Below are 13,931 nucleotides of genomic sequence, written 5' to 3' on the forward strand. Positions count from 1 at the left end.
GCCCTGAGCTGGTTCATCTCCTACCTCAAAGGTAGGAGTTTCTCTAATAACATAGGCAACTCTTTCTCCTCCCCAGCTAGCCTCTGCTGTGGGGTTCCACAAGGTTCCATCCTTGGCCCCATTCTCTTCTCCCTGTATATGCTCCCCTTAGGCCAAGTCATTGAAAGGCACGGCATTTCCTTCCATTGCTACGCAGACGAAACACAACTCTATCTCCCCCTGAAGCCCAAAAACCAATCAAATCTACTTTATATCCTGCCTCGAGGATTTAAAGTGCTGGATGGCCCAGAACTTCCTCCAACTAAATGAGAGTAAGTCTGAGGTCATCCTTCTCGGCCCCTCGCACTCAATCAAAATGATAGCAGGCAGTCTTGGAAGCTTTACCCCACTACTAAAACCTCACGTCAAAAACCTCGGCGTGATATTTGACTCAGCACTGAAATTTGACAAACAAGTCAATGCCGTGGTAAAAGCTAGCTTCTTTCAGCTTCGGACGATAGCTAAAATAAAACAATTCCTCCACTTTGACGACCTCGAAAAGATCATCCACACATTTATCTCCTCCCGCCTAGATTACTGCAACTCTCTTTACACTGGCATCAGCCAATCTTCCCTGTCCCGCCTGCAACTGGTCCAAAACGCCGCAGTGAGACTCCTGACGGGCACATGAAAAAGGGACCACATCACCCCGATCCTGGCCTCTCTCCACTGGCTCCTGTGCGGTTCCGTATACATTTCAAGACCCTCCTCTATGTCTACAAAGCCCTCAATGGGCTTGCCCCCTCCTACATTTAAAGTCTTCTCACCCACCACTCCACCTCCAGGTCCCTCAGATCGGCTGCTGAATATCCCGCGGTCTAGGCATAAGCTTAGGGGCGACCGCCCCTTTGCGGTTGCAGCTCCTAGACTGTGGAACAGCATCCCCCTTCCCATCAGAACTGCCCCCTCCATCGACTCCTTTAAGTCAAGACTAAAATCTTATCTATACTCCCAAGCCTTTCCTGACGTCCACTGAGCGAGGGCTATATGTAGCAATGTTACAAAATTTTGAGATTTAAAAAATCAAGTCTGTAATTTATCCCATCAGATAAAGCATAAAAATAAGTTTAATTTGACACCTAATTCACTTTCATATCTCAAGTATTTAAAAAGTTATGGCCATTTTCATACTGGGAAATGAGCATCTTGTTCCCTATTGATTTTCTATGGACATAACAAAAAAGCTGTGATCGTGAACAGTCAAAAGCCCATAACTTTCTTAAAAATTAAGAGAACTGAATGAAATTTTCAGTTATCATAGATTGAAGCATTCTGAAACAAATATAAAATAATCTTACTTGGATGACCTGAAATTAAAGCATATAATTAGTTAGTTACCTAATTGTAGCTAATTTCAGACTTCAATTACTAGATCTAAACATCTATCCATTTCTTAATAAATGATTAACAATATTTAAATAGCCTAAATGTCCAAATAATATTCACAAATAATTCACAATAAAACATGATTTTAAAATCTCATTTACATTAATTTATAGGCCAAATGGAAGGAATTTAGTGTTTAATTGCTGTAAATAAATGTCCATTTAAATCAGCTTTCTAGTGGGATCCTGTGGAACGCGCTGGTTTAGAACGTTCACATTGCGGTGGATTTGTGCCCCAAATGCCGAGAAAAATACTGCGGGATATAATGGGCCCAAAATGAGCTACTCGCAATATTAAACTTTGTATAAAGGGAGCTTTAGAAGCCCTTTTTAATGTAAAAATATACAGCATACCTTCTGTGGTTTGCTTTATGAGACCCTGTGGTTGCTGGCGGTCGCGGGTTTAGAGTTTGATTTTTAAACTACTATAACTATTATTCAAGGGCTTTAAACCTAATAATAGCTTTTGCGACGGGGTCTTTCAGCGATTTTTCGTTAATAATTAACTAGGCTGAACATTTTCGATTGGAACAGCTTAGAGAAAATCGCGTTTTAAACCCGCCCCCTCTAAACGGCGCCAAAATCGCGCACACCCACAGCGGCAGATTTTCAGCGACACTTCAGGTAGGCTTTGCAACATACCTACTATATGTATATATGTATGTAGTTTGTTTGTTTATACTATTCTTATAACAAATGTAAAGCACTTTGGCCAACGAGAGTTGTTTTTTAAATGTGCTATATAAATAAATGTGACTTGACTTGTGACATAGTATTTTTCGAGGCTGTAACTAGTAGAGTGGTTAAGGGAGAACCAGTGGATGTGTTATATCTGGACTTTCAGAAGGCTTTTGACAAGGTCCCACATAAGAGATTAGTATACAAACTTAAAGCACACGGTATAGGGGGTTCAGTATTGATGTGGATAGAGAACTGGCTGGCAAACAGGAAGTAAAGAGTAGGCGGCTGATCAGGAGGTCCGGGCCGCTGAGGAGGAGGATGTTCACCGTCGGGGTTCGGCGTCGGCGTTCCACCAGCCCGGCGTGAGGGCCTGAACATCGGGCCACCCGGGGCGGCGACTGCGGGTGCTAGGAAGACCTCGACCACGAGTGAACATCTGGGAAGAACGGAGGGGAGGCTGGCTGGACTATGGTGCCTTCCTCACCTTGGTGCCACTGTGTTATGTTGTGTCGTGGACTTTCAGTGTTTGTGCTTTTTTTAAATTCTATTTTATTTTTAATATGTTTTATTATTTATTATTATTTATTTACTTTTATTTTTATGATACTGCCTGTAAGGGAAATTCATTTCGTTGTCTCTAACTGAGACAATGACAATAAATTTGAATACAATACAATACAAGATGAGTGAACGGGTCCTTTTCAGAATGGCAGACAGTGACTAGTGGGGTACCGCAAGGCTCAGTGGTGGGACCCCAGCTATTTACAATATATATTAATGATTTGGTCGAGGGAATTGAATGCAACATCTCCAAGTTTGCGGATGACACGAAGCTGGGGGACAGTGTTAGCTCTGAGGAGGATTCTAGGAGGTTGCAAGGTGACTTGGATAGGCTGGGTGAGTGGGCAAATGCATGGCAGATACAGTTAAATGTGGATAAATGTGAGGTTATCCACTTTGGTGGCAAAAACAGGAAAGTAGACTATTATCTAAATGGTGGCCAATTAGGAAAAGGGGAGATGCAACGAGACCTGGGTTTCATGGTACACCAGTCATTGAAAGTGGGCATGCAGGTGCAGAAGGCAGTGAAGAAAGTGATTGGTATGTTAGCATTCATAGCAAAAGGATTTGAGTATAGGAGCAGGGAGGTTCTACTGCAGTTGTACAGGGTCTTGGTAAGACCACACCTGGAGTATTGCGTACAGTTATGGTCTCCAAATCTGAGGAAATACATTCTTGCCATAGAGGGAGTACTGAGAAGGTTCGCCAGACTGATTCCTGGGATGTCAGGACTTTCATATGAAGAAAGACTGGATAGACTCGGCTTGTACTCGCTAGAATTTAGGAGGGACCGAGATGAGAAAAGCATTTTTCACACAGAGAGTGGTGAATCTCTGGTACTCTCTGCCACAGAAGGTAGTTAAGGCCTATTCATTGGCTATATTTAAGAGTGAGTTAGATGTGGCCCTTGTGGCTAAAGGGATCAGGGGGTATGGAGAGAAGGCAGGTACAGGATACTGAGTTGGATGATCAGCCATGATCATATTGAATGGCGGTGCAGGCTCGAAGGGCCGAATGGCCTACTCCTGCACCTATTTTCTACGAATTTATGAAAGAACTGGAACACAGTATCCCAGTAGAAGCCTTCACCAGGGACCCTGGAACAAGCGAGTCTGCTGCTTGACTTTGCTGTCAACCCGAGGACGACAGAACATCTGACTTCATATGTTTTCACTTCTTTCCTGTTTCCAGCCCAGGACAGTATTGCAGGGCCGGGAGTGGGAATCAGCCACGAACTAATCAGCCTCGAAGTTGAATCCACCAATGTTCCTGACCTGACTCTGATAGATCTGCCGGGTATCGCCCGAGTCGCCGTTGGCAACCAGCCCCAAGATATCGGAGTCCAGGTAATGGAATCGTATTTATGTCTGATGGCTTGAATTCACAATTTCTTTGGAAAATATCCCTGGGTGAATTACCCCATTGTTGTTTGTGGAATCTTCTATCCTAAATAAATGCTAAATTTCCTATGCGACACGTCTAATATCTACAACATTATTTTTAATTGCCTCTAAGGTATTTTGGAAGTGTCTTGAGGTTATGCAATATTGGTCCTCCTCTCTTCCCTATACATTTTGCACACTTGCTGATCAACTAATCACACAGATATTTTAACTATAATCAGTTTATTAATATATTGACATTAGTTTTTTTAGGTTTTAGAGATACAGAGTGGAAACAGACCTTTTGCCCCACCGTGTCCGCACCGAGCAGCGATCCCCGCACATTAACATCTATCCTACACACACTAGGAACAACTTACACATAAACCAAGCCAATTAATCTACATATCTGTACGTCTTTGGAGTGTGGGAGGAAATCGAGGATCTGGGAGAAAACTCACATGGTCACTGGGAGAACGTAAAAACCCCGTACAAACTGCACCCATAGTCTGGATCGAGCCCGGGTCTCTGGCGCTGTAAGACAGCAACTCTTCCGCTGCGTCACCGTGCCGCATCTTCTAGCTGTTATCATTGGGCAGGAGATACAAATGGTGCACTACTAAGTTCAGGAAATGTAATTCTTCAGAAATGCAAAGTAACAATTGTGTTGTTGTCCATTGCCCTTGTGCCTGAAGTAGTTGTGCCTTTACAATGTGTAGATGTCAACCTCTTCATGGTTTTATAACTGTGTGGTCTGCTTTATTCTAGACTAAGAGACTCATTACATCGTTTATTCTGAAACAAGAGACAATTAACCTTGTCGTCGTGCCTTGTAACGTCGACATAGCAACCACAGAAGCACTGAAAATGGCCCAGGAAGTGGACCCTTCTGGAGACAGAACTTTGGGTAATTGCATACCCTTCCTCACTCCACTCCCCCTTCACCCAGGTACCCAACACATGCACAATGGCCTGGAGTAGGCTTCGTATTTTGAGTAGGCCTCAGCGGCATCTTCCTTGCACAGCCTGTAAAGTGCCATGGAATGTCACATAGGTCATAAGTGATACATAGAAAATAGGTGCAGGATTAGGCCATTCGGCCCTTCGAGCCAGCTCTGTCAGTCAATATGATCCCCCTCCATTGTCAGTGAGACCCAGTGCAAATTGGAGGATCAACACCTCATATTCGCTTGGGCAGCATACACCGCAGCGGTATGAATTATGTCTTTTCTATGCAACCCTTGCTCTCCCTCTCTCTCCTTCCCTCTCCTTCTCAGTTCTCTGACCAGTCTGACTGTCCCTCTGATTACATTTTGTCTCTATTTGCTCCGGAACTAGCTAACAATGGTGTCACATAAGGTTTGATTTGCCCCTTTTGATCTCTTACCCTTCCTTATTTCTGTAACTCCCTCTCCCCTGACACAGTCTGAAAAAGGATCTTGTGCCGAAACGTCATTCCATCTCTCCAATAGACAATGGGTGCAGGAGTAGGCCATTCGGCCCTTCGAGCCAGTACTGCCATTCAATGTGATCATGGCTGATCATCCCCAATCAGTACCCCGTTCCTGCCTTCTTCCCGTATCCCCTGCCTCCGCTATTTTTAAGAGCCCTATCTAGCTCTCTCTTGAAAGCATCCAGAAAACCTGCCTCCACTGCCCTCTGTGAGAATTCCACAGACTCCCAGCTCTCTGTGAGAAAAAGTGTTTCCTCGTCTCCTTTCTAAATGGCTTACTCATTATTAAACTGTGGCCTCTGGTTCTGGACTCCCCCAACATCGGGAACATGTTTCCTGCCTCTAGCGTGTCCAAAACCTAACAATCTTATATGTTTCAATGAGATATCCTCTCATCCTTCTAAATGCCAGAGTGTACAAGCCCAGCTGCTCTATTCTCTCAGCATATGACAGTCCCGCCATCCCGGGAATTAACCTTGTAAACCTATGCTGCACTCCCTCAATAGCTAGAATGTCCTTCCTCAAATTAGGGGACCAAAACTGCACATAATACTCCAGGTGTGGTCTCACTAGGGCTCTGTACAACTGCAGAAGGACCTCTTTGCTCCTATATTCGATTCCTCTTGTTATAAAGGTCAACATGCCATTTGCTTTCTTCACTGCCTGCTGTACCTGCATGCTTACTTTCATAGACTGATGAACAAGGACGCCCAGATCCCGTTGTACTTCCCCTTTTCCCAACTTGACGCCATTTAGATAGTATCTGCCTTCCTGTTTTTGCTACCAAAGTGGATAACCTCACATTTATCCGAATTAAACTTCATCTGGCATGCATCTGCCCACTCCCCAACCTGTCCAAGTCACCCTGCATTCTCATAGCATCCTCCTCACAGTTCACACTTGCCACCCAGCTTTGTGTCATCTGCAAATTTGCTAATATTACTTTGAATCCCTTCATCCAAATCATTGATGTATATTGTAAATAGCTGCAGTTCCAGCACCGAGCCTTGCGGTACCCCACTAGTCACTGCCTGCCATTCTGAAAGGGACCTGTTAATCCCGACTCTTTTGTTTCCTGTCTGCCAATCGCTTCTCTATCCATGTCAGCACTCTACCACCAATACCATGTGCCCTAATTTTGCCCACTAATCTCCTATGTGGGACCTTATCAAATGCTTTCTGAAAGTCCAGGTACACTACATCCACTGGCTCTCCCTTGCCCATTTTCCTAGTTACATCTTCAAAAAATTCCAGAAGATTAGTCAAGCATGATTTCCCCTTCTTAAATCCATGCTGACTCAGACCGATCCTGTTACTGCTATCCAAATGTGCGGCTATTTCATCTTTTATTATTGACTCCAGCATCTTCCCCACCTCCAATGTCAGGCTAACTGGTCCATAATTCCCTGTTTTCTCTCCCGCCTTTCTTAAAAAGTGGGATAACATTAGCTACCCTCCAATCCACAGGAACTGATCCTGAGTCTATAGAACATTGGAAATTTATCACCAATGCATCCACGATTTCTAGAGCCACTTCCTTAAGTACCCTGAGATGCAGACCATCAGGCCCTGGGGATTTATCAGCCTTCAGTCCCATCAGTCTATCCAACACCATTTCCTGCCTAATGTGGATTTCCTTCAGTTCCTCTGTCACCCCAGATCCTCTGGCCACTACTATATCAGGAAGATTGTTTGTGTCCTCCTTAGGGAAGACAGATCCAAAGTACCTGTTCAACTCATCTGCCATTTTCTTGTTCCCTATAATAAATTCACCTTTTTCGGTCTTCAAAGGTCCAACTTTGGTCTTAACTATTTTTTTTCTCTTCACATACCTAAAGAAGCTTTTACTATCCTGCTTGATATTCTTGGCTAGCTTACCTTCCTACCTCATCTTTTCTCCCCGTATTGTTTTTTTAGTTATCTTCTGTTGTTCTTTAAACATTACCCAATCCTCTTGCTTCCCGCTCATCTTTGCTACGTTGTACTTCTTCGCTTTAATTTTTATACTGTCCCTGACGTCCCTTGTCAGCCATGGTCCCCCCCTTACTCCCCTTGAAATCTTTCTTCCTCCTAGGAATGAACTGATCCTGCACCTTCTGTATTATTCCTAGAAATATCTGCCATTTTTGTTCCACTGTCATCCCTGCTAGTGTATCTTTCCAGTCAACTTTGGCCAGCCCCTCCCTCATGGCCCCATAGTCCCCTTCATTCAACTGTAACACTGACACCTCCGATCTACCCTTCTCCCTCCAATTGTAGATTAAACCTGACTATGTTATTGTCACTACTTCCTAATGGCTCATTAACCTCGAGGTCCTTTATCAAATCCTGTTCTTTACATAACACCAAATCCAGAATTGCCTTCTCACTGGTAGGCTCCAATACAAACTGTTCTAAGAATCCATCATGAACGCACTCTACAAAGTCCCTTTCTTGGGGTCCAGTACCAACCTGATTTTCCCAGTCTACCTGCATGTTGAAATCTCCCATAACAACCACAGCATTACTTTTGCTACATGCCAATTTTAACTCCTGATTCAACTTGTGTGCTATGTCCAGGCTACTGTTTGGGGGCCTGTAGATTAGTCCCATTAGGGTCTTTTTACACTTACAATTCCTTAGTTCTATCCATTCTGACTCCGCATCTCCTGTTTCAATGACACCCCTTGCAAGGGATTGAATTTCATTCCTCACCAACAGAGCAACCCCAACCCCTCTGCCCACCTGTCTGTCTTTTTGAGATGCTGCCTGTCCTGCTGAGTTACTCCAGTATTTGTGTCTATCTTTGGTATAAACCAGCATCTGCAGTTCTCCAACACAACCCTATTTCCTGAACAGTTTTATTGCCCTCAACTTAGTGTACAACAACCAATGTTTATTTTAACTAAACTATCTGTGCTGTGGAAGGTAGACAAAAATGCTGGAGAAACTCAGCGGGTGCAGCAGCATCTATGGAGCGAAGGAAATGGGCAACGTTTCGGGCCGAAACCCTTCTTCAGACTCGTCTCTGCCTGTCTCTGCCTGTTCGTGCGCTACCAAACTCATTTCCACATACTACTCCATAGCTGTGCTGTGGAAAGTAAACACCATGATAAATCTATTTATTGCTCACTGACATCGTTGGGTACCATGCGTTGGCCATTTTTACCATCATACGTCCCTCGTCTGTAAGCTCTAGGGTTGAACACGTTACAAACTATTCATTTTCTCCGATACAGTCTCAGTGTACTTTGGCTATACACTTATACTGTATCTGATACGCTTATCTAAAATGTATCTTTTAAGTTAAGAGATACACCACCTAGTCCACGCCGACCAGCGATCCCCATGCATTAACACTACCCTGCACACATTTATACAAAGCCAATTAACCTACAAATCTGTACATCCTTGGGGTCTGGGAGGATACCGAAGATCTCGGAGAAAACCCACGCGGTCACAGGGAGAACGTACAAACTCTATACTGACAGCATCCGAAAGCGAATGGCATGTTGGCCTTCATAACAAGAGGAGTTGAGCAAAGAGGTCGTTCTGCAGTTATATAGGGCCCTAGTGAGACCACACCTGGAATATTGTGTGCAGGTTTGACCCCTAATTTGAGAAAGGACATTCTTGCTATTGAGGGAGTGCAGTGTAGGTTTAGAGACTTAATTCTCGGGATGGCGGGACTGTCATATGCTGAGAGAATGGAGTGGCTGGGCTTGTATACTCTGGAGTTTAGAAGGATGAGAAACAGTACTTCACACAGAGAGTTGTGAGTCCGTGGAATTCTCTCCCTCAAGTTCAAGTTCAAATTTATTAGTCACATACACCTAGGTGTAGTGAAATTCTTTTTGCCAATGCAGCACATAAAAAAGAATACAAACATGACAATAATAAATAGCTTTAACATAAAAACATCCCCCCACAATGGTTCCCATTATGGGGGAAGGCACAAAGTCCAGTCCCATCCCCAATGTCCACCCATAGTCGGGCCTATTGAGGCCTCCACAGTTGCCTCTACGGAGGCCCGATGTTCCAGGCCGTCCTCGCCGGGTGATGATGTTCCGGCGCCGGGAGAGTCCTCTCAGCGGCATGGGAACCCTGGAACGGCTGCCTCCCTACTCGAGACCGTGGCTTCCGGAGCCGACAAGGCCGCGCCGAATGGAGCTCAACTGGCGATCTCATCGAGAGATCCCAGGCTCCCGATGTAAAGTTCAGCGCCGCCGCCCGCAGCTCCGCGATGTTTTTAACGTCGGTCCCAGCTCACCGGAGTTCCAGCGCGGCAACCCAGGCAAGGCACCGCCCGCCCCGCAATGGCGCTCCAGCGCTGCACCGCCATCCTCAGACCCGCAGCTCCGCTGATGCCAGTGCTGCCGATGCCGAGGCTCCGGGCGGTCCCCTCGCTCCTCGGACCCGCAGCTCCGCAGCCGCCGCCGATGCCGAAGCCGAGGCTCCGGGCGGTCCCCTCAGGAAATGTCGCTCCAGGCCCGCTGGTAGGCCGCGAGGACGGGTCGAAAGTGCAGCCCGGAGAAAAGCTGCATCTCCGACCAGGTAGGGACCCTGAAAATTAGTTTCCCCCTTCCCCCCCCCCCCCTCCCCCACACATAAAAAGCTAGAACTCCTGAAAACAAAACACTAAACTAACTAAAAATAAGAAAAAAGAGATGAAAAACAGACAGCTGCAGGCTAGGCAGCCATACCCCCAACAGGTCGGCGGGGGAGGCCTTTCCTCTGGATACTTATCAAGAGAGAGCTAGATAGGGCTCTTAAAGATAGCGGAGTCTGGGGATATGGGGAGAAGGCAGGAAAGGTTAGGGATGATCAGCCCTGATCACATTGAATGGCTGTGCCGGCTCGAAGGGCCGAATGGCCTACTCCTGCACCTGTTGTCTATTGTCTATCAAACTCAGATCTTTGGTGCTGTAAGGCAGCAACTCTACCGCTGTGCCACCGTGCCGCCCTATGTTTCAAAATTTCGGGCACCACCACCACTAATCAGTAGCAGCAAATTAATTCCATCATCTTTCCCTTTTTACTTTTAAATTTGAAGGTATTTTGACCAAACCTGACCTGGTGGACAGAGGAACAGAGAAGAACGTAGTTGACATTGTGAACAACCTGACAGTAGAGCTGGCGAAGGGATACATGATCGTTAAGTGTCGTGGCCAGCACGACATCAATCAAAATGTAACACTGGTGGACGCAATCGCAAAGGAACAGGCATTTTTTGAAGACCACGAACTATTTGGGTAAATGGTGAAGACTTGTTTTCCATTAAGTGAAGTGTAGATGGCAGATCGTGTAGACGGTAGACACCTGACATGCTTAGTACTTCCCAGTTACATGTGCAAACGACCTTCACATCAAGCTTGCACCAGATAGTCACCTTGCAGTCCCAGAACAACATGCGCCATTGAGTCAAATTTCCCATTGTTTAGCTAAGAGATACAGTGAGGAAAAAGGCCCTTCGGCCCACCGTGTCTGCACTGACCAGCGATCCCTGCATGTTAACGCTGTCCTACACACACTAAGGACAATCTTTGGAGTGTGGGAGAAAACCAATGAAGGTCACTGGGAGAACGTACAAATGCCGTACAGAAAAGCACCCGTAGTCGGGGTCAAACCTGGGTCTCATAAGGTCATAAATGATAGGAGCATCAAGTCTACTCCACCATTCAATCATGGCTGATCTGTCTCTTTCTCCTAACCTGATTCTCCTGCTTTTTCCCCATAATCCCTGACACCCGGCGGGTCTCTGGCGCTGCAAGGCAGCAACTCTTATCGCTGCGCCACAGTGCCGCCCTTGGAAGTTCGCTTTGCATCAACTTTGCATCGCGTTGTTTTCGGTGTAAAATTGTTTGATTGGTATTTTGTCATTATCCCGCAATGCTTCAACATTGACCAAGGTATTCTTTTTTTCACAATTTTAATAACAAGACCACTTTTGGACGAAGGAAAGGCAGGCATCTCAAATTTGGCCGTTCGGCTTACAAAGGAACTTGTCAACCACATTATTGTAAGTTTTACTTTGTAAAAACAACCTCCATTTTCTTAGACGTCGGGTTTGTAGTGATCAGCTGCATTTTAAAGTAATTTAGCAATGTACGTCTTGAGGCCTGTCAGTAATTTGGGGATATATAGAATCGGTTTTATTTAACTCCAGCGCTCTTGGGAAATTCTCCGGGATAAACTGCAGTCACATTTTTGGTGTTGTGACCTGGAAACCTGAAATCCCAAGCTCAGGTGCAGTCTGAATGAAGTTAACATCTTCTCCCTGTGACCTCGTGGGTTTCCTCCGGCTGCTCCAGTTTCCTCCCACATCCCAAAGACAAGCACGCTTATAGGTTAATCTGTCTCAGGAAATTGCCCCCAGTGTGTGGGGAGTGGATGAGAAAGTGAGATAATGTGGAAGTAGTGTGGACGGGTGGTCGATGGTCGGCGTAGACTCGGTGGGCCAAAGGGCCTGTTGCCGTGCTGTATCTCTAAACTCAACTAAACATAGTTCCTTGGTCAGCACTGAGATATTGTTGCAGTCCAAAGATGCCATCTTCCAAATGAGATCTTAAAACAAGTGGACAGGTTCACAGGTGAGTTACAGTAAGTATTATGCTCCAAAGTTTAGTTTCATTTAGTGATACAGCACGGAAACCGGCCCCTTGGCCCACTGAGTCCGCACCAACCAGCGATCGCCCCAAATTAACACTCGTACACACACACTGGGAAAATTTTACATATATACCAAACCATTCAACCTACAAACCTTTACGTCTTTGGAGCATGGGAGGAAACTGAAGATCTCAGAGAAAAACCCAGGCAGATCACAGGGAGAATGTACAAACTCCGTACAGACAGCACCCACGGTCCGGATCGACCCCGTGTCCCTGGTGCAACGCTACCACTGTGTTGCCCTAATTTGTAGACAGCATTTATCCCTCAGTTCCAATAGATTGCTGACGTGCGACAATGGTTGTTTTGTTTCTTCTGAATTTTTGTTTTGTTTTCAATCTTTGTTCAAACGTACTGCATTGACATTTAAAACTCTCTGGGTTTGCTCTTGATCGTGGAAGGCTCTGTAATAGGTACTTGGGATCATGGAATAAGCTGGGAAGTAGACTGCAGGGGTGATCACTAGAATAGACAGACTTTCAAAATAGTGACCCTTGCTTAATTTGTCTTTTCAAGAAATCATTGCCTCAGTTGCGATATGAAATAGAAACCAAGCTGAACCAGTCGTTGCAATCCCTCAAGAGGTACGGCATCGCTGCCCCCACTTCTTACTCCGAGCAAATAACATTCTTAATCGAGGTAAGGCCCTCTCTGTTTCATGGCTGTGTTTAGTCTGCTTTGTTCCACAGCAACATACTGTAAGCGAGGCTGGAACAGTGTACAGCCTGCCATTTCATTCCCCTGTGTCGAAGGGCAGGTTCGCTGCCAAAAGTTACATTTCAGGTCTAATTTCAAACCTGAGGAGTCACTGGAATGAACTGAATTCAAAGTGGGTTTCTTAGAGATTTCCCCCACCTCCCCTCCCCCAGCCTTCTAAACTCCAGCGAGTACAGGCCCAGAGCCTTCAAACACTAACATTTGGTCACACAAGTTCAACGTTCTGCCCCTGCATGTGGTCCAAGCTGTTATTGATGGTGACGAAGGCTCTGAAAATGCAGCCCTTCGCCTTCCCGTCTAAATCACTCTCAGATTCCGGGAATGGAAATACTGACAACCACCTCTTGACGTGGCCTCCACAGCCTTCTGTGGGAAAGATTCACCACCCTCTGACTGAAGAAATTTATTCTCATCTCCTTCCTAAAAGAATGTCCTTATGTTATTACCTCTGGTCTTGGACTCTCCCACCAGTGGAAGCATCCTCTCCACATCCACTATCCAAGCATTTCACTATTCGGTAAGTTTCAATGAGGTACCCCCTCATCCTTCTTCATTCCAGCAAGTACAGGCCCAGTGCCTGGAAAACATGGATAGGTGATGTTTTGGATCAGAACCCAAGGGGAGACCCAAAGTACTAAGTAACTCATGGGTTGGACAGCATCCCTGGAAAATGTGGATAAATGATGTTCTGGGTTGAGACCCAAGGGTCCCAACCCAAAGCGTCACCTGTCCACGTTCTCCACAGATGCTGCCTGACCCGCTGAGTTACTCCAGCACTTTGGGTCTTTCCTTGGTAAAACAGCATCTGCAGTTACATAGAAACATAGAAAATAGGTGCAGGAGTAGGCCATTCGGCCCTACGAGCCTGCACCGCCATTCGATATGATCATTGCTGATCATCCAACTCAGTATCCCATCCCTGCCTTCTCTCCATACCCCCTGATCCCTTTAGCCACAAGGGCCACATCTAACTCCCTCTTAAATATAGCCAATGAACTGGCCTCAACTACCTTCTGTGGCAGAGAATTCCACAGATTCACCACTCTCTGTGTAAAAAATGATTTT

The 13,931-nt window shown here is 45.6% G+C and overlaps 2 protein-coding genes across 3 annotated transcripts in view; both read left to right on the forward strand.

Annotated features, from left to right (window-relative positions):
- LOC116980360 (interferon-induced GTP-binding protein Mx3-like) overlaps positions 1-13,931 on the forward strand; it is a 281,647-nt gene that overhangs the window by 20,490 nt on the left and 247,226 nt on the right. The window lies entirely within an intron of this gene.
- LOC116980363 (interferon-induced GTP-binding protein Mx3-like) overlaps positions 1-13,931 on the forward strand; it is a 445,599-nt gene that overhangs the window by 5,759 nt on the left and 425,909 nt on the right. For both annotated transcript variants that reach the window (XM_033032520.1, XM_033032519.1), the window contains exons 4-8: positions 3,858-4,012; positions 4,817-4,955; positions 10,534-10,732; positions 11,421-11,499; positions 12,666-12,788. In XM_033032520.1, the coding sequence (XP_032888411.1) occupies positions 3,858-4,012; positions 4,817-4,955; positions 10,534-10,732; positions 11,421-11,499; positions 12,666-12,788 (695 nt within the window). The remainder of the gene's footprint in view (positions 1-3,857; positions 4,013-4,816; positions 4,956-10,533; positions 10,733-11,420; positions 11,500-12,665; positions 12,789-13,931) is intronic.

The sequence above is a fragment of the Amblyraja radiata genome, chromosome 14, assembly GCF_010909765.2.
Source record: "Amblyraja radiata isolate CabotCenter1 chromosome 14, sAmbRad1.1.pri, whole genome shotgun sequence".
Taxonomy (NCBI): domain Eukaryota; kingdom Metazoa; phylum Chordata; class Chondrichthyes; order Rajiformes; family Rajidae; genus Amblyraja; species Amblyraja radiata.